Genomic DNA, 20,467 nt, shown 5'->3' on the forward strand with positions numbered 1-20,467 from the left:
TAGGAGTAGTGATCTAGGATCAATTTTGTCCTTTAAATCATAATGAATCAGCGCTTTTACTATGCCTATTAAGGATCGTGGTCTTTTACTTGGTTGGACAGTAATCCACAACCATATGAACTGCAGTAACACCAGCCAATGTGCAGTACCACTAGCTCATTACTATACTTAGAATAGAATACTGCCACCCACTGGTGATCACTCCCAGTCAGTCACAACACATGGTCCATAATTGCATGCATTTAACAGGTTGAATGCAAGTCATCATGACTCAAATGAAAAGCATCCCAAACCTTTTATTTATCATTGACTTCACGAGCAAAGTGTATCAATAATGATATGGCAATGAATCTAGAACCAACAAAAATTTGATCATATTACTCAAGTGCTAACACCTCTACACTGGCTTCCTGTTAAGGCAAGGGCTGATTTCAAGGTTTACTGCTAACCTACAAAGCATTACATGGGCTTGCTCCTACCTATATTTCCGATTTGGCCGTTATTTGCTCGAATCTTTAGTGAATTTCAAGGTCAATCAAAGGAAACCTGTGAAAGCGTGCGTTATAAAAGGTTAATTGAGGGCTGAGACGGGTCGAGGAGAGTAGAGGTGGCTATGTGAGAGGGTGTGAGGGTCGAGGAGAGTAGAGGTGGCTGTGTGAGAAGGTGTGAGGGTCGAGGAGAGTAGAGGTGGCTGTGTGAGAGGGTGTGAGGGTCGAGGAGAGTAGAGGTGGCTGTGTGAGAGGGTGAGGGTCGAGGAGAGTAGAGGTGGCTGTGTGAGAGGGTGTGAGGGCCGAGGAGAGTAGAGGTGGCTGTGTGAGAGGGTGTGAGGGTCGAGGAGAGTAGAGGTGGCTGTGTGAGAGGGTGTGAGGGCCGAGGAGAGTAGAGGTGGCTGTGTGAGAGGGTGTGAGGGCCGAGGAGAGTAGAGGTGGCTGTGTGAGAGGGTGTGAGGGTCGAGGAGAATAGAGTAGAGGTGGCAGTGTGAGAGGGTGTGAGGGCCGAGGAGAGTAGAGGTGGCTGTGTGAGAGGGTGTGAGGGTCGAGGAGAATAGAGTAGAGGTGGCATTGTGAGAGGGTCGAGGAGAGTAGAGGTAGCTGTGTGAGAGGGTGTGAGGGTCGAGGAGAGTAGAGGTGGCTGTGTGAGAGGGTGAGGGTCGAGGAGAGTAGAGGTGGCTGTGTGAGAGGGTGTGAGGGCCGAGGAGAGTAGAGGTGGCTGTGTGAGAGGGCGTGAGGGTCGAGGAGAGTAGAGGTGGCTGTGTGAGAGGGTGTGAGGGCCGAGGAGAGTAGAGGTGGCTGTGTGAGAGGGTGTGAGGGCCGAGGAGAGTAGAGGTGGCTGTGTGAGAGGGTGTGAGGGCCGAGGAGAGTAGAGGTGGCAGTGTGAGAGGGCCGAGGAGAGTAGAGGTGGCTGTGTGAGAGGGTGTGAGGGTCGAGGAGAGTAGAGTGCAGGTGGCTGTGTGAGAGGGTTGAGGAGAGTAGTGGTGGCAGTGTGAGGGTCGAGGAGAGGAGAGGTGGCTGTGTGAGGAGGGTCGAGGAGAGTAGAGGTGGCTGTGTGAGAGGGTCGAGGAGAGTAGAGGTGGCTGTGTGAGAGGGTCGAGGAGAGTAGAGGTGGCTGTGTGAGAGGGTCGAGGAGAGTAGAGGTGGCTGTGTATGTCTTACCTTCACTAAGCCAGTGATTGGAACAGTTGTACTCTAGGGCTGACTGTGTGTCTGTGCAGCGTTTTGGAGTTAGGGTGAGCTAAGCATCCGTTCTACTTTATCCATTCTCCAGGATGCCTGGAATGGTTTTATCCACCTCACTGCTCTAGGCCCATGTGTCTGGTTGAGGGATTGACATTGAAAGTGAACCGTGCCTGTATGATCTGTTCTGGGGTCAGAGTAGGAAACTAGGATGCTGTGAAGTTGCGTCTTTCTTACCTCCTCCTCTAGTGTTCTGGTGTTTTGGAACTGCTCTGCACTATGTGCCTCAGCCTGGCGTTCCCTGGCCTCCAAGTCTGTGAAAATCGTACACACACAGTAACACACACACACACACACACACACACACACAGTTAGCATCATCCTGATAGCCAGTCTTGTGTTTTTAGGGGAAGAGTTGTTGAGTTGTAGTATGCACAGGTCTGAGGGCTCACCTAGCTTGATCTTCTTCCTCTTAGCATCTAGCTTGTTGTTTCTCTCCTCCGCTTGTTTCTTGGCAGCGCATATCTTATCGTAAGCAGCCTGACACAGAGGAGAGGAGGACAGTTTGATGTGATGAACAGTTGGAGAGAAGAGAGAAAGAGGGTCTGGTGATGGTATGGATGGTGTGTGTGTCAGACAGACAGAAAGGACAGAAGTCTTACCCTGGCAGCAGCATCAGTCAGCACCTCTAGGGCCTGGGACAGCTGGTGGAAGAGATCAGCTGGGGAGGAAACACCAAGGACACTGTCATAAATCACTTTCGAAAAGCCACCTTTTTATAAGTGATTGTTTTGCTTTCTATGTTCATTTATACATACTGCGCTGTACTTACAGATAACTGCCAAAATAAAAGACACACTTGAGTAAATGAGTAAAAGCATGTGCTTCCACACAGGTGTGGTTTCTGAATGAATTAAGTAATTAACATCCCATCATGCTTAGGGTAATGCATAAAAATGGCTAGTTACCCATTACTGGATAGAAAAAGAGAGCTCAGTGACTGTGAGTGTGTGTGTGTGTGTGTGTGTGTGTGTGTGTGTGTGTGTGTGTGTGTGTGTGTGTGTGTGTGTGTGTGTGTGTGTGTGTGTGTGTGTGTGTGAGATGGGAGATTCTGAAGCAGCGCCTGAGACAGCATTTTCCATCACCATCAACAAAACACCAAGTTATGGAATTTCTTGTGGAAAAAATTGTCGCATCCCTCCAAAAGAGTTCCAGACACTTGTCGAATCTACCTCAAGGCACCCATGAATGTGGTCTGGCAGCTTGTGGTGGCACAACACCCTATATAAACACTTTTGGTGTTTCCTTTATTTTGTCAGTTACCTATTCATAGAAACATATACAATATCATATTCCTGCTCAGTGAGGACTTAAAGGTAAGACGTGATCGAGGGGACTGTAGTGTATGTGTAGAATGTTAGCTTTAAAAACAACAACCAAATGGAATAAAGGCTAACAATACAAGGTAATGATATCTTAGTGAGGTGCTAACATGCAGGGGGAGGTCAGAGGAGGGGAGAGGGGGGAGAGACTTGGTGGAGTGTGGAGGAAAGGACGGAAACGAGGCAGGGTTAAGAAACAAGCCAGCGTGTGCTCTGTGTGGTGTCTGAGATAAATGGAGACATTTCCTGCATTAAAATGTGCCTGGAGTCTCACGAAATCGGGTTCCTCTAATGATCCACCCGCACTTTTCCCACAAACTCACCCGGGCCTCTCAATCCATCTCCCATTAGGGAGCCCTAAGGGGACACGGGGCCCATCAAGAGTACCACGCAAACCTCCGGTGCTCGCCTCTATCCAACCTTCCAGCCCCAGAACCGCAAACCCCCAGCCCATAACCGGCCCCATTACCGCACTCTACTGCTCCAGCTTAATCACTCACTTATGGGAGTTTTTTCTTCTTCTATCTAACAGGCATATACTTTTACTCCCTGTGAGGAAAGTGGCAAGTGGACGGGTCAACTTACCTACGCACATGGAATAGAGCTAGCTGAATCATTGGCCTGTGCAGCTCAGACTGTCACAGCACAGAGGGTGCATATATAAGGGTGGGGATGGAAGATGACCCCCACCTCACCTCAACATCCCCCACCATCCCACTACGGGCTACAGTCTCAGGGCTCTTACCCTCTCATGTGAGTGGATAAATCACTGCATGTGATGTGAAAGTGCATATTCCTCACCATCTACTTTTCATTTCTGTGAAACAGAGCGATTTTATGCCACTCAGTCCCCTATTACCCCATTGTTTCCCGTTTATAACTTAAATCAGGAAGAGTTAAAAGGCATCCAGCAACCGCACAAACCTCACTTGAAAACATGCCTCACAAATGGGCCTTTTCCAGGGTGCCTTTCTTTTTTCACCTGACGCAGAATTATATAGACATTTCCAAAACTGATTGTTGACATGTTTGTTGGTGACAGGCTGCGATGGGCCAGGGGGCTGACTGGGGAAACGGTGGTCATTAGGGCTGGGACGATACCAGTATTGCGATACTTCTTCCATGGCATAAATGAAAAACTTTTTGGTCCTTTAAAAACCTGCTGTATTTAAAATAGTGTGCTATAGCTTGGAAAATACATGTGACTTTGGATGACAACATAATGTTTGTTTCCAACATTAGGGCTGTTTTTAGGGCTGTTTTTCTAAAAGAAGTTAAATCCGAAGTGTTTTGTTTCCTTGTCACAAAACTAACGAGTATCGCGATATTGGATATATTTGGATCCCAAACATACTGGTCATACTGTCTGGCTGGGACTGGCCCGGGTAGCTGGAGGGCTTGTGGGAAGGCTCTGCTCTGCTTAGCCGGTCTGTAGAGGCCTGTGGCCGGCCTGTCTGGCAGCATGGCACAGAGGGGAGCAGGCTGTAGAGTTTTTTTTTATTTGACCTTTATTTAACTAGGCAAATCAGTTAAGAACAAATTCTTATTTTCAATGACGGCCTAGGAACAGTGGGTTAACTGCCTTGTTCATGGAACGACAGATTTTTACCTTGTCAGCTCGGGGATTCGGTCTTGCAACCTTTCAGTTACAAGTCCAACACTCTAACCACTAGACTACCTGCCGCCCTACGTAGTCTAGTCAAGGGTTAAGGCGTCCTCATGCTTCCCAAACGAAATAGTTCGGAACAGTTTGTGCATACAGTGCCTTCGGAAAGTATTCAGACCCTTGACTAACATTTTGTTACAGACATATTCTAAAATGGATACATTTAAAAATCCTCAGCAATATCCCATACTGACAAAGCATAAACAGGTTTTTAGAAAACACAAATAACGTATTTACATAAGTATTCAGACCCTTTGCTGTGAGACACGAAATTGAGCTCAGATGCATCCGGTTTCCATTGATCATCTTTGAGATGTTTCTACAACTTGGAGTCCAACTGTGGTAAATTCAATTGATTGGACATGATTTAGAAAAGGCTACCTATATAAGGTCCCACCTGCCTATATAAGGTCCTACATTTGACAGTACATGTCAGAGCAAAAACCAAGCCATGAGGTCGAAGGAATTGTCCGTAGAGCTCAGAGATAGGATCATGTAGAGGCACAGATCTGGGGAAGGGAAGCAAAAATTGTCTGCAGCATTGAATGTCCCCAAGAACACAGTAGCCTCAATCATTCTTAAAATGGAAGAAGTTTGGAGCCACCAAGACTCTTCCTAGAGTTGGCCACCCGGCCAAACTGAGCAATCGAGGGAGAAGGGCCTTGGTCAGGGAGGTGAACAAGTACCCGATGGTCACTCTGACAGAGCTCAAGAGTTCCTCTGTGGAGATGGGAGAACCTTCCAGAAGGACAACCATCTCTGCAGCACTTCACCAATCAGGCCTTTATGTTAGAGTGGCCAGATGGAAGCTACTCCTCAGTAGAAGGCACATGACTGCTCGCTTGGGGTTTAACAAAAGTCACCTAAAGACACTCAGACCATGAGAAACAAGATTCTCTGGTCTGATGAAACCAAGATGTAACTATTGGCCTGAATGCCAAGCGTCACGTCTAGAGGAAATTTGACACCATCCCTACGGTAAAGAATGGTCGGTGGCAGCATCATGTTTTGGGGATATTTTTCAGCAGCAAGGACTGGGAGACTAATCAGGATCAAGGGAAAGATGAATGGAGCAAAGTACAGAGAGATCCTTGATGAACACATGCTCCAGAGTGCTCAGGACATCAGACTGGGGCGAAGGTTCACTTTCCAACAGGACAACGACCCTAAGCACACAGCCAAGTGTGCGGCAGGGTAGCCTAGTGGTTAGAGCGTTGGACTAGTAACCGAAAGGTTGCAAGTTCGAATCCCCGAGCTGACATGGTACAAATCTGTCGTTCTGCCCCTGAACAGGCAGTTAACCCACTGTTCCTAGGCCGTCATTGAAAATAAGAATTTGTTCTTAACTGACGTGCCTAGTAAAATAAAAGGTAAAAAAAAAAAGCAGGAGTGGCTTCGGGACAAGTCTCTGCATGTCCTTGAGTCCGGACTTGAACCCGATCGAACATCTCTGGAAAGACCAGAAAATAGCTGTGGAGCCTAAGAATGGGTGAAACTCCCCAAATACAGGTGAGCCAAGATTGTAGTGTCATACCCAAGAAGACTCAAGGCTGTAATTGCTGCCAAAGGTGCATACAAATGTACTGAGTAAAAGGGTCTGAATAATTACGTAAATGTGATATTTCAGTTTTTATTTTTAATAAATTAGAAAAGATTTCTAAAAAACATTTTTTTCTTTGTGATATTGTGTGTAGATTGATGAGGGCAAAACACAATTTAATCCATTTTAAATAAGCTGTAACCTAACAAAATGTGGGAAAAGTTGTCTGAATACTTTCTGAAGGCACTGTATATTATGACAACATTTTGTGTTTTTTGTTAGTTTTGGACTTCGACAAAGGGTTTTTCAGCCGTTCGGGCACACTACATTTTTTATTGTGCTAAGCCAAGGTCGGTAGCCGAAGTCTAAGCCCCCTTATCGGCGATTGGTCAAAAGGTAGGGATTCTTCAATTAAGTCTTTGTTGTCATTCAACAAGAGACAACTCATCTTCATGCACATTTTTTCACTTGAGAAATATTGCACCAAACATCCTAGTTGGATGCAAAATTGCGCGACCAAGATCTCATCAAAAAACATCAAGATTAATAACAGATTTATTGAGTTATTAATTCTGACTATTTTGAGGAAGTGTATACTGGCTACGGCATCTGAAACTGGACAAACGTTATTATTGCCACTTTTTTCTCATTTTTCAAGGCAAGGTCTTTTAAGGGAGTCTGCAAGGAAACGAGTCATTCGGTTTGCTGAGCTTGGCTAGGCACCAGCCGAAATGAAGCTCACCTTTAGGGTGAGCCTTTAAAGAGGAGACTTCAGCATGGTCCCTGTTGACAGGGACACTGCACACAGGACATGAATATCCATGTTAACCTCCTAGTAATACAAGACACTGAACACACGCTATTCTCTCAATTGGTGTCTGGTCAGAATCATGGATGTGGCTGGTGGTGATGGTGTTCAGGTTTTACAATCATCTACAGAGGAAGAAAGCTGACATACAAGGTGAGGAGAAATGGGAATTGTACCTAAGCTTTACTTGTGCCATGTCTTTTTCACTAACCTGCTTTTGGGTTGTCTGGGTTCTTGTCTGGATGGCATGTCAAGGCTTTCTGTCGGTAGGCTTTCTTGATCTACAGGAGAAAATGGGAAAGTTAAATCAGAGTTATCGAGTATTTACTTTTTCAGTATGCATGGACTTAGGTCAGCACATTATTATTCTCATTGTAATGCCCCAGTCCACTATGTTCAGATGTCTATTGAAACTATAAAAATGTTTATCTGTGGTGAATTTTCCAGTCAAAAAACAAGTCACCCTTGTCCAATAACCTCCAGCCAAAAAAAACTGTCCCAAGAGTGGATGAATATTTTTGTAGATGCATACAGTTAGTTCTTCATTTTTTTCAGCTTGGTTGAACTTTGTGGTAGCGACTGTATACTGTTGTTGTTTCAAAATAACGCCTACAGGGTTGTTTTTCCTGAATATTCTAAACCGCTGTATGCAGCTTGGCAATCTAGAATCGCTGAAATATATCTCCAACACCAATTACTCTTTTGCATGCCATCACTGGCACGAAACGTAAATGTGCATAAAAATTATGGTCCCCTGGAAACATAATAAAAATAGTAAAAGATTGATAAAACTACAGGGGGTGGAAAAGTGTTCAGTGGTTGATAGGGAGTTTAGATTCAGTTTCACTGGGGGGCCCCATCTGCACCCATCCTTTGCTGTGCTTGTGATAATGTACTGTAAATAAAGATTGACTTGACTGCTGTCACCTTTATGCTGACAATGCTTTTTCAAGAAGGATAAATGTGGACTGTGTCAACAGGAGAGGATGAGCTTAGCTTCATTGGGGCCAGGAAAAAAAGTTACAATAACATGCAAACAGCGTGCCATTGTCATCACGAAATTGGGAAGGCAGCCATTCATATCTTGGGTCTCAAGCCAAAACATGTTCAAATATGAGCGACCAAATTAGGAAACAAAACAATACTTTGGAGCATTGCAATCTTAAGTGAGGTTTTAGTCCTTTTTTTTTTTTACTCTGTTGTTCTCAGGAATGTTAACCGCGTTTCTTCGGCCCTTCTGCACGAGTTAATGACATGTTTTTCATTAGGCGAAGTCTACTCCTCCAGCGAGGAAGTAGGGCACATTGAGAGAGAGAGAGAGAGAGCAGCTCTCTGAAGAGACAGGAAGTGCAGAGCACCCAGCTTTTCAAACCACTCCTCTATCCTCAGTACAGACCTCACTAGTAATCAGCCCTGTCAGCATTCTGCATGCTTTCACCTCCCCCTTTCACCTCCTCCTCCTCTCACCCTTGCTGCCAATCAATCAGATCCCGTCCATTGGAACTGGATAGAGCAGGGACTCCTTTCTGTTCTGCAGGCCTGGAACTTTTGCATTGGATGCCATCTACTCTGGCAAATGCAACATTTCCCTGTGTGTCTATTGTTTTGCACTAACAGGAATGTGCCAGAACATACTGTGCAGACCGACTAACTGACTGACTGACTGTTAGTGAACTGAAAAGGATATGGTAATAAACTCAGCAAAAAAAGAAAAGTCCTCTCACAGTCAACTGCGTTTATTTTCAGCAAACTTAACATGTGTAAATATTTGTATGAACACAAGATTCAACAACTGAGACATAAACTGAACAAGTTCCACAGACATGTGACTAACAGAAATGGAATAATGTGTCCCTGAACAAGGGGGGGGGGGGGGGGGTCAAAATCAAAAGCAACAGTCAGTATATGGTGTGACCACCAGCTGCATTAAGTACATCTCCTCCTCATGGACTGCACCAGATTTGCCAGTTCTTGCTGTGAGATGTTACCCCACTCTTCCACCATCCTCCTTAATTACACTGATCTGGCCTTAGGAAATTAACAGCTAGAGAAAAAGATAGAGGGAGGGTAAGAAGGAGAAGGAGTACAAGGCACCTGGAAGTTCCCAGACATTTCTGGGGGGGAATGGCCCTAGTCCCTCCAATCCAACAGGTCCCAGACGTGCTCAATGGAATTGAGATCAAGGCTCTTCGCTGGCCATAACAGAACACTGACATTCTTGTCTTGCATGAAATCACGCACAGAACGAGCAGTATTGCTCGAGGTTCATTCTTGTCATGCTGGAGGGTCATGTCAGGATGAGCCTACTGGAAGGGTAACACATGAGGGAAGAAGATGTCTTCCCTGTAACGCACAGCGTTGAGATTGCCTGCAATAACAACAAGCTCAGTCCAATGATGCTGTGACACACCGCCCAAGATCATGACGGACCCTCCACCTCCAAATCGATCTCGCTCCAGTGTACAGGCCTCGGTATAACGTTCATTCCTTCGATGAAAAACGCAAATCCGACCATCACCCCTGGTGAGACAAAACCGCGACTCGTCAGTGAAGAGCACTTTTTGCCAGTCCTGTCTGGTCCAGTGACGGTGGGTTTGTGCCCATAGGCGTTGTTGTTGCCGGTGATGTCTGGTGAGGACCTGCCTTACAACAGGCCTACAAGGCCTCAGTCCAGTCTCTCTCAGCCTATTGCGAACAGTCTGAGCACTGATGTAGGGATTGCGCGTTCCTGGTGTAACTCAGGCAGTTGTTGTTGCCATCCTGTACCTGTCCCGCAGGTGATGTTTGGATGTACCGATCCCGTGCAGGTGTTGTTACACGTGGTCTGCCACTGCGAAGATGATCAGCTGTCCATCCCTTCTCCCTGTAGCGCTCACTTAGGCGTCTCACAGTACGGACATTGCAATTTATTTCATGTTCACGCAGATGAGCAGGGACCCTGGGCATCATTATTTTGGTGTTTTTCAGAGTTCGTAGAAAGGCCTCTTTAGTGTCCTAAGTTTTCATAACTGTGACCTTAATTGCCTACCTTCTGTAAGCTGTTAGTGTCTTAACGACCGTTCCACAGGTGCATGTTCATTAATTGTTTATGGTTCATTGAAAGAGCATGGGAAACAGTGTTTAAACCCTTTACAATTAATATCTGTGAAGTTACTTGGATTTTTACAAATTATCTTTGACAGGGTCCTGAAAAAGGGACGTTTCTTTTTTTGCTGAGTTTACATCAGCAGTTAGAGAAGACATTTTATTAACTATCTGATATGAGCCTCCCCTGGCCTGAGGTAGTCTGGGTTTGACCTGGACCTGGTGTGCTGTCCAGAGGTGGATGGGGGCAGAGCTGGCAGAGCTGACAAAGTGAACAGCATACGTGCATCTCTCTCCTAATGGTGACTTTTGAACCAGTTCAGTAGGATGGCGTTGTGAAGCCACACATTCTTACAGCCCTTCATTCAGGAGAGCATACTATATACAGTAATATGCAGGTCTGTGGAACTATTTCAAGCAGCAACACTTCCCCCTCAGCCTCCTACACCCTCTCCTCTGACTCTGGACTTCCAGTAAAACTGGGATAAACTGAAAACTATCAACACCGACCACTTATCGCAGGCATTTTGCTGATATCATTCATTACAATAAGTAGCCTATACTAGAGAAATGTGAAGCTTGAAATTAAGTAAATTTGCTAATTTGTGTGATGTTAATGGGACAATTGATGGCTACAACCGCCAAACTAGTAGTAGTAGTTTAATTAAAGGATAATACAATTTAAAAAAAACAGATGCAAATTAATGTTTTTAAAGTTATTCTATTTATCATTATCTCATCAATTTAGACAATTTATTGAGATACAGATTTTCATCCATATCACCCAGCTCTATCTTCCAGTTACAATTCCCTTTCCTTTCCTCTACTAATCAGTCAGTCACTTTCTGGTCTGCTGCCTTTTTTTAGTCTCTTCCCCTCTCTTCGACCACCCCCTCCTCTCCTCATAATCTGTTTCAGAGTTCAGCACATTGCCTCAGCTGAGGAGTGAGTCAGCGGCAGATGTCCTGTTGAGCAGCGAGATTAGCGACATGAGGAGCTCCTGAGTTACACAGCACTGCCACTGCCCAAGAGAAACACCCGGCCAGCTGAAGAGGTCAGGTCGTGTCTTCAACTCACATAGCAGAGTTTGCCTTCATCAGACCAATTTAATAGGATTACGTGTCTCTGTCATTGTGTAAGGTCAAAGTAGGTTTCTCCAGCTGTCTGGACATCTAAAGAGCTCTTAAACAAGTGCAACCAGTCAACAAGGCCGCTATGCTGAAAAGCATTCAAGCTAGAAATTGTAACACCGCCAGTCAATCAAATCCCTCTGAGAGTGGCTACCTCACCTCCCTGGGGGAGGGGGAGGAAGAGATCCCCTCTGTATTAATAACAGCCCATTTGGTGAATGCGTACCCCCCCCCCCCCCCTGCCTCGTCTCTCTTTCCCTCGTCTACCACTGGCACATGAATACTGCTCCCCCAGCTCGGAATTTAGTTAAATAATACATGATTGCTCCCATCAATGCAGTAACACGCAAGCCCTAATTGAGGTAGAACCAGGATCCAAGTTTAGAGTTTGCTAATTCAGTGCTAAGTGAGAGTAGAAATCTCAGGTTGAGTGGCAGGTCCTCCCTGAATGAGGAGGGTCAATAACTGTGCCAACTAAGAGCTCATTACAGTTTTTTCCAGTGCTGGATATCCTAAATCAATTATGAGAGAAAGACCTCTTAAAGGATCCAATGAACCATAAGACTAATGAGGCCCAGGCTAGAATCAAGCCCATCCCTCACTCCTAAGCAGTGGGTTACAGTACTTTACTTGCAGTACCAGCAGGCACACAGTAGCCCAATGGTTGGTGCCTGATGAAATCAAGCTCTCTCTGCCACCCGCTGCCTGCCACAGTCTTTACTGCATGCCCACACCTTGTCCTCATTACCCCAGTCTGTGGTGACTATTACAGCTGACAACTGGCCCCAGCAACCACAGCACTGCCCCAGGAGGGCCCCAACAGAACCCACATGGGTGGTTGATTTGGTAGCTGCCTGCTTTGCCACGGGGCCATCCTCCTTATTTACACTGATCTGGCCTTTATATGAAATGATCAGCTATAGAAAAAGATAGAGGGAGGGTAAGAAGGAGCAGGAGTACAAGGGAGAAAGAAAACAACATAAGAGCTATAGAGCATGGGGGTATAAAGTGGAAACTGTGCGTGCGTGCGTCTGCCTAGTAAGATATAATTGCAGTTCAGCTCCCAAAATGCACACTGAGCGAGCATAGCTCGCCTGACAGGAACATTTGTTTGGGACAGTGATACAATTAGCGTGAGTGGGGCCTGCCAAGGGCCAGCTAAGTTACTTTCCTTGGGTGGGTGGGTGGGTGTCTTCTTCTGCATGGATGCAGGCAGCAGAGCACAAGGGTAGGATAAGTGTCACTCTATTCCCCCGCACTCCCTCAGCTAGCTACGCTACAGTACCATGAGTTACAGATGTTTGTGCCATGGAGCCCAAATGTTACTCCAGTCAGGGCGCCAGACACGAAAAGCGATAGGAATGAGAGGAAGGAGCTCCACATGCAATCGCTGCGTGTCATGGTAACGTCCACAGACATCTGCTGGTGAATGTCTGCACAGAACTCAGACAGCAAGATTGTGTCCACATATAAAACAGTCACGCTATATTGTGCTTTATTAGCCAACAGAAATAGCACCAGCAAGCCACATACAGTAGCTAAATCTTATTGAATTTGTTTGTGCCTAAAATGGGTCCAGTCTTTTCCCTTCTTCTGCTCTCTTACTAAGTAAAACAGCCACATGTTTATCCCTGCTGATATGCATGACAATGTGGCTGAAAAGTGATGGCGCAAAAGGAACTCCCAAGCTAACAACGAACATTCCCACAACTTTAGAGAATGTTCCCTTAAGAGTCACATTAGGTCATTAATTAACAATTTCATAGGAATGTTCCGGTGATGTGCTAGGAATGTTTAAAAGAGACCATTCCCGTAATGTCCAATTTAAATGATCCAGAACGTGGTTAACATGTTCTCAGAACTTAAGATATTAACTAGCTGTCACCATTGGCGTCGGCTAACGGGGATCCTAATAAATCTAGACACGTTTCATGGGAACATGGCAAGAACATTCATGTGTCCAGTTCTGAGGGTTAGGAGAATATTCCATCAATGTCCAACCAAACACAAACAGAACATGGCTGCCATGTTCTCAAAACATAAGATATTAACGTTGTAGACACATTTCTTGGGAAAGTTGCAAAAGCATGTTTATAAATAAATATACACTACCGTTCAAAAGTTTGGGGTCACTTAGAAATTCTTGTTTTTGAAAGAAAATCAAATTTGTCCATTAAAATAACATCAAATTGATCAGAAATACAGTGTAGACATTGTTAATGTAAATGACTATTGAAGCTGGAAATGGCTGATTTTTTATGGAATATCTACAAAGGTGTACAGAAGCCAATTATCAGCAACCATCACTCCTGTGTTCCAATGGCACGTTGTGTTAGCTAATCCAAGTTTATAATTTTAAAAGGCTAATTGATCATTAGAAAACCCGCTTGCAATTGTGTTAGCACAGCTGAAAATCTTCTTGAGTAGTTGACCTTCTTGACCTAGTTGAGTATCTGGATAATCAGCAATTGTGGGTTTGATTACAGGCTCAAAATGGCAGCTTCATTAAATAATACCCGCAAAACACCAGTCTCAACGTCAACTGTGAAGAGGTGACTCCAGGATGCTCGCCTTCTAGGCAGAGTTGCAAAGAAAAAGCTATATCTCAGACTGGCCAATAAAAATAAAAGATTAAGATGGGCAAAAGACCACAGACACTGGACAGAGGAACTCTGCATCCCGGAGTCGCCTCTTCACTGTTGACGTTGAGAAGGGTGTTCTTCAGTTTCTTGGCAATTTCTCACATGGAATAGCCTTCATTACTCAGAACAAGAATAGACTGATGAGTTTCAGAAGAAAGTTCTTTGTTTCTGGTCCTTTTGAGCCTGTAATCAAACCCACAAATGCTAATGCTCAACTAGTCTAAAGAAGGCCAGTTTTATTGCTTTTTTAATCAGAAACAACAGTTTTCAGCTGTGCTAAAAAGGGTTTTCTAATGACCAATTAGCCTTTTAAAATTATAAACTTGGATTAGCCATTGGAACACAGGAGTGATGGTTGCCAATAATGGGCCTCTGTACACCTATGTAGATATTCCATTAAATATCAGCCGTTTCCAGCTACAATAGTAATTTACAACATTAACAATGTCTACATTGTATTTCTGATCAATGTGATGTTATTTTAATGGACACAAGAAAAGTCATTTTCTTTCAAAAACAAGGACATTTCTAAGTGACCAGAAACTTTTGAACTGTAGTATGTATGTATGCATGCACACACACACACACACACAGTCTTGTTACTGTTGCCGAGCCAATAAAAGCCCTGATTGGTGAACCAATGATCCATCATCATTAGTATTTTATGTTAGCAGGGTTTATTGATACTCTCACACACAGTGGTTAATATACAGTGTTTTCAATTGACATATTTTACACATTTTGATATACATGATTGCATTTTGCATGTTCAATTAATCAATTATTATTATTCAACATGTCCTCGCCTGGGATGTGAACTCACAACCTCTTGGTTCATGGTACATGGTACTCTGAACTTCCTGCTACGCCACCATGTAAGGTATCAGTTAAATCTGACTATACTCTCATCATTGATTTTATTCACTTATTTCAGCAATTTAAGGGAATTCTGTATAGTTGTCCAATGTTGGTGGGGCATATTAGCCTGTTTTAATAATACTCCTGAATCACTATTAGAAATAAAAGATTTCCCTAAGTAAATCTCAGCTCGGTTAAAAGTACACTTCAAAGTGCATTTTCCCTATTACTTACATCTATCAAGTTGTTTCACATCTACACAAGTGCCCAAGGATGAGGGGTTAGGGTTTCTTCTGGACAGTGCCTAACTATACTGGCCTAATAAGCACATGCCCTAGAGATATCCCTTATATCATTTATTTATTTTATTTTTACAGGGACAGTGCACATTAAATCAACGTTTCAGTAAAAGTGCCGGTTTTAGCCAGCCGGCTAATTTTCAACCGCAGTCCCTGGGCAGGTTATTAAAAACAATTACAATATAGACAATAGCAGCATAGAACAAGCAAGACATAGCAACATAGGACAAGCAAGACATAGCATACATACAGAGCAACATAGGACAAGCAAGACGTAGCATACAGACAGAGCAACATCAAACAAAAAGCAGCAAGACAAAATTCATAAAAGCAACAAAGTGTTTCCACACCTCACAAGCTACAGACAACAGACAACATGGAAAGCGGCAACACACAGCTAGGGACCATGTTCACAAATCTGATTGACCTTTAGCCATGTCTTCAAGCATTTTGTGAAAGTGTGATATGTGGTGCAGTTATGTGTGTCTGATGGCAGTGTATTCCAGACATGGGAAGCTCTCACAGAGAATGCAGATTTACTAAAGGTGCTTTTCCTTAGGGGAACTATACAGCCACCTCTCATGGCAGACCTTGTGGATCTGCTGCCATATGTCTGGGTTTTCTGTTTAACAAAAATATTGAGTGGAGGGGGAGCCAGGCCATTAAGGATCTTGAATACAAGACATGCGTCGGTGTATTGCACAAGATTTTCCCAACTCAAGAGCTCATGCTTTCTAAGAATGTGACAATGATGATGGCTATTGGGCTTCCTATCAAGCACTTTGAGAGCCTGTTTGTAGACAGACTGAATAGGTTTTAATGTTGTACAGCAAGCTTGGGCCCAACTAGTCAAGCAGTATGTTAAGTGGGGGAGTATCATAGATTTGAAGTACAGTTTTTGCTACCTCTGTAGTCAAACAATTTCGTATAAATCGGAAATTAGCTAGGTTGAATTTGGTTATTTGAATTACCTTTTTCACATGCTTTTTAAAAGAGAGGTTGGAATCAAGAATGATGCCAAGGTACTTAAAATCGGATACCACCTGGAGCTTCTCCCCTGACACATAGACATCTGGCTCTGTAGCATCTGTTGCCCTCTTTGTGAAGAACATGCAAACAGTTTTTTTCACATTGAGATGCAAACACGAGTCACTGAGCCACTTTGTAACCTGGACCATTACAGTAGTGAGTTCTTGTGCAGCTTGTTGTTTGCTCTTTGCATGCACATATATCACTGTATCATCTGCATACATTTGAACTTCAGACCCAGTACAGACAGAAGGCAGATCATTAATGTACAGGCTGAACAGGAGGGGCCCCAGTATTGACCCTTGGGGCACGCCCACATCATAGCTACGAGTGGGCGACAGCTCATTGCTCACTCTGACACACTGAGTTCTGCCTTCAAGGTATGATTTCATCCATCTCAAGGCATCAGGGGAAAAGTTGAACTTGGACAATTTTGTGATGAGAATCTCATGGTTAACAGTATCAAAAGCCTTCCTTAGGTCCAGAAACACAGCCCCAACAGCACCCCCTTTGTCCATCTTGGACTTCACATTTTCCAGAAGAAAGCAGTTGGCCGTTTCTGTGGAGTGTTTCGCTCTGAAGCCAAACTGCATGGAGTGTAATGTGAAGGGGCTGTTGTTGAGGTGGGCAATCAGTTGTTCTGCTACACACTTTAACAACCTTTGACACCACAGGTAGTATACTAATGGGCCTGTAGTTACTCACGTCAGCAGGGTCGCCTGATTTAAAGATGGCCGTTATTATGGCCGACTTCCATACCCTTGGAAACACACCGAGACCAATAGATGTGTTGGTGACCTTAGTGATGGGGCCAATGAGTGACTCTTTGTAGTTTTTAAGAAAGGTAGAGTCCATCCCAAACACATCTTTGGCTTTAGAGTTCTTTAGTGAGCTAATCACCTTGTTCACCTTTGACTCAGAAACCTCCCTTATGATGAAGACAGGTTGAGTGTCATTCACTAGCACTGAGCCCAAGAAACAAGTGGAGGGGTTCTGTGTCAGTGCCCTGACAGAGTCAATAAAGTAGGAATTGAAGGCTATTGCTATTTCGACTGCATCCTGTGTTAGATTGTTATTCACCATGATTTCTAGTCTTTTTGCAGTGTTACTATGGTCTTTCCCTGTTAACTTTTTTAGATTCTCCCATATCAATTTAGAATTTCCCTTGGGAAAGTGGTTAGGGCGTTAGTCATTGTTGCTGGTGGCCTGGGTTCGAGACAGGCTAGGGGAGTCACCCTACTGTCACATTCTTAGCACTTTACACTCACCGGACCGTTTATTAGGTACACCACCCCATTCACGAAAATGGATCGCTCCTACAGACAGTGAGTCACGTGGCTGGTTATATAAAGCAGGCGTCGAGGCATTCAGTTACTGTTCGATTGAATGTTAGAATGGGCAAAACAATCCAGTATCTCAGAAACAGCTGCCCTCCTGGGCTTTTCACGCACGGCAGTGTCTAGGGTTTACCAAGAATGGGGTGACAAACAAAAAACATCCAGTCAGTGGCAGTCTTGTGGGCGAAAACTATGGTGTCATTTCAGTCTCACAATTTGAAGTTCGCATGGGGGCATGTCAAGAACATGGAAAATAATGTTGAGCGCGGGTGGAGAGGGTTCTAAGTTCAGATAAAAATCTTAAGGGCACAGAGGATCATGTTGAGGAACAGAGATAGTTGAGAGCTCAGACACAAATGTTGATTGGCCAGAAAGTGGAATTGAGAGCAAGAAGTAAAGTGTAGAGCACAGCATCTCCCATTTCTCGGTATACTTGCCTGCGCTCTCTCGAAATGTAGCTGTGCTTGTGTGAAATTATCTCTGTGTGCTTGCAAATCTACAATGACATGTTAGTCATGTTACTTTGGTCTTTGGGACCATCAGGTATTGTCCTGACAACTGATACACAGAAATGTTCTTGCATCATTCCCATGAAACGTGTCTAGAACATTAATATGTTCCATTCTAAGATCATGGCAACCATGTTCTGTGTATGTGTGGTGGGACATTGATGAAATATTATCCTAACCCTCAGAAAACGGGACACTCAAACAGAAGAACATTACGGTAATATACTAATTCTAGGGAGAACTTTTTTTTTTTTTTAAATCTGGTTCCAGATAACGAGTCACTCAGTGATGTTCATAAACCACAGGTTCCGAGCTACCAACTCCAGCTCCCTGGCTATAATATCAGGAACCCAAAATGAGAGGAATTTCGATACCAGAGATAACGACAGATCATTCAAACCAGGAGGAGTAACAGGAAGCCGGCATACGTCAGGGAATGGTTTACAAGTTGTGGTAAGCCCACATTAACATGTTCCTGGAGGGGTATTTCCTCTCTCAATGATAAACAGCAGCCCTGCTGGTGTAGCATTGGGCAAAAACAACTGTGACAAAGTAGCTGTCTTCATAGATTTCACCACTTAGTTTTAAGGCCTTCCAGTCTCCACACACTCACTTGTGTACGCACTACAGCAAACTATCTATCCTGACCATCAGTAGACCTCACAGAACTCTCCATTTCGGGGACTCTTTCTGTCAAAGCCACAACCACTAACTTCCCCAACATACTCCTCTGGGGCGGATGGGACTTTGAAATCCAATTAAGAAATTAAGTTCTTCCCTCAATTTGGCAGCAATGTTAATTTTCTTCTGGCCTGCGGATTTTGAGAGCTGGAAACTTAACAAGAAGGTGGTTGTGAAAATTACTGGATTTAGGGACACCCATGTAGGCCTATCACCCATGGAGCATGAATCTGAGCAGCTAAGATGGGACAAGGGAAGGGGAATCTTCACAGAGTAAACCCAATACCCATGTCTGCACATAAAAATAAAAATCAGACTAACCTGTTACATTCTGTTTCAATTGGGTGGAGCAGCCTTTTGCTTGAGCAAGCAGTCAAACATGATACTTGTTGAACATGCAGATTGCAGTACAATTTATGATCTGCAAACAAAAGATATTGAGGCAGATCATTTGTTTCTTGAATTGATCCAAATGCTGGCTCAACCAGTCCTGTTTTGAAATCACTTGAGAGAATAGTGCTGCCAGAGACAGTGGCAACATGATGTATTGGCTAGGTTTATAAGCATGATTTATTATTTCAAAAGACATCTGGTCCAGGTGGTGTTGCCCTGCATCTGCATGTTTCCTTCATATGCTATGCCAGGGGAGTATTCATTACGGAAACCGTTTAAGAACCAAATGGAAGCTGTGGAAAGACCACCAGAGGGCAGGCTGTGATCATGGATAGTAGCCCAACAAGGCATGGGAGACAAGGTAACCAGAGGCAATTAAGCACAGCTGATGGTACTAATGACATACTCTCCTTCCTCTATAAGAGAGAGAATGGAACCAGCAGAGAGGGAGGGGAAAACTATCTCTGGAAGATGGCCACCGAGAGAGAGGAGCTATCCAGGAAGAACCACTAAGACGGTGACAATCCCGTGACTTTTTGTTGTAGTTTAAAGATAATCCTATTATGTTCTTGTTTCATCTGGAGAAGAAGATGTATGTTTTTCCTTGGAGGATTTTCATTGATTATGTTGGAGTGTTTGTGTTGACCCAATGCCCTCAATAGAGAACTGTGTTTAATCAAGAAAACTTACTCCTGACTGGTTTATTCCACCTTCCTGCTTTAGAGTGACGCCCAATTACTTGGTCCGCTCACAAAGCAAACAGCAAAACAAGCATTTCTATTGGACAAATTCAGGTAGGTCCCTTAGGCTGTTTCGGAGAGTGTCTTACCCCCACATCGGCAGTCATGACCACAGTAAAATCGCACGTTACCATTGAGTCATGATAATATCCTTCTGCGCACTCTGGACATGCTTTGGTAGTACCCAACTTGCTAACTACCATCAGGTCCTAAGTCTGGTACTCAGGGCTCTATTGTCCCTCTAAGGAAGCACTCTGACATCAATGCAATGGACATTCACATCAAACAATTATCAAAACAGTAGGCCTATCATACTTTTTAAACTCACCTCACTGTGATAATCAAGTTGAAGAAAGAAGTTCAACAGCAGTTTGAAACAGTGTAAAACATGGTTATTGTGGATGTTGTTTCGAAGCCTAAAACAACAGACAGTGCTTTCTAAGGTGATAATTAATTTAAAAAAACATCCATATGCATATTAGAGCTTATGCATATGCAAGGTTTATGAGCCCAAGGCCCAAAATAAACTGAATTAATACTATGATTGTGCCATTATACAATACATAGCCTACCGCACATTATGCATGGAAGAAAAACATTGGTCTATAATTGGTCTAGCCTATACTCCAAAATTAAACAAATTTGACTCATCTCCTTTGAGTGAGGACTGCATTATTATGCATACTGAATGGACTG

General features: G+C 44.0%; 1 protein-coding gene across 2 annotated transcripts in view; it reads right to left on the minus strand.

The window, feature by feature from the left end:
* The window catches only part of LOC110497961 (dnaJ homolog subfamily C member 17), a 60,008-nt gene that overhangs the window by 31,336 nt on the left and 8,205 nt on the right, over window positions 1-20,467 (minus strand). For both annotated transcript variants that reach the window (XM_021574450.2, XM_036954909.1), the window contains exons 2-5: window positions 7,281-7,350; window positions 2,336-2,394; window positions 2,126-2,213; window positions 1,911-1,987 (exon numbers count right to left, since the gene is read on the minus strand). In XM_021574450.2, coding sequence (XP_021430125.1) covers window positions 1,911-1,987; window positions 2,126-2,213; window positions 2,336-2,394; window positions 7,281-7,350 — 294 coding nt within the window. The remainder of the gene's footprint in view (window positions 1-1,910; window positions 1,988-2,125; window positions 2,214-2,335; window positions 2,395-7,280; window positions 7,351-20,467) is intronic.

The sequence above is a fragment of the Oncorhynchus mykiss genome, chromosome 19 (assembly GCF_013265735.2).
Source record: "Oncorhynchus mykiss isolate Arlee chromosome 19, USDA_OmykA_1.1, whole genome shotgun sequence".
Lineage (NCBI taxonomy): Eukaryota > Metazoa > Chordata > Actinopteri > Salmoniformes > Salmonidae > Oncorhynchus > Oncorhynchus mykiss.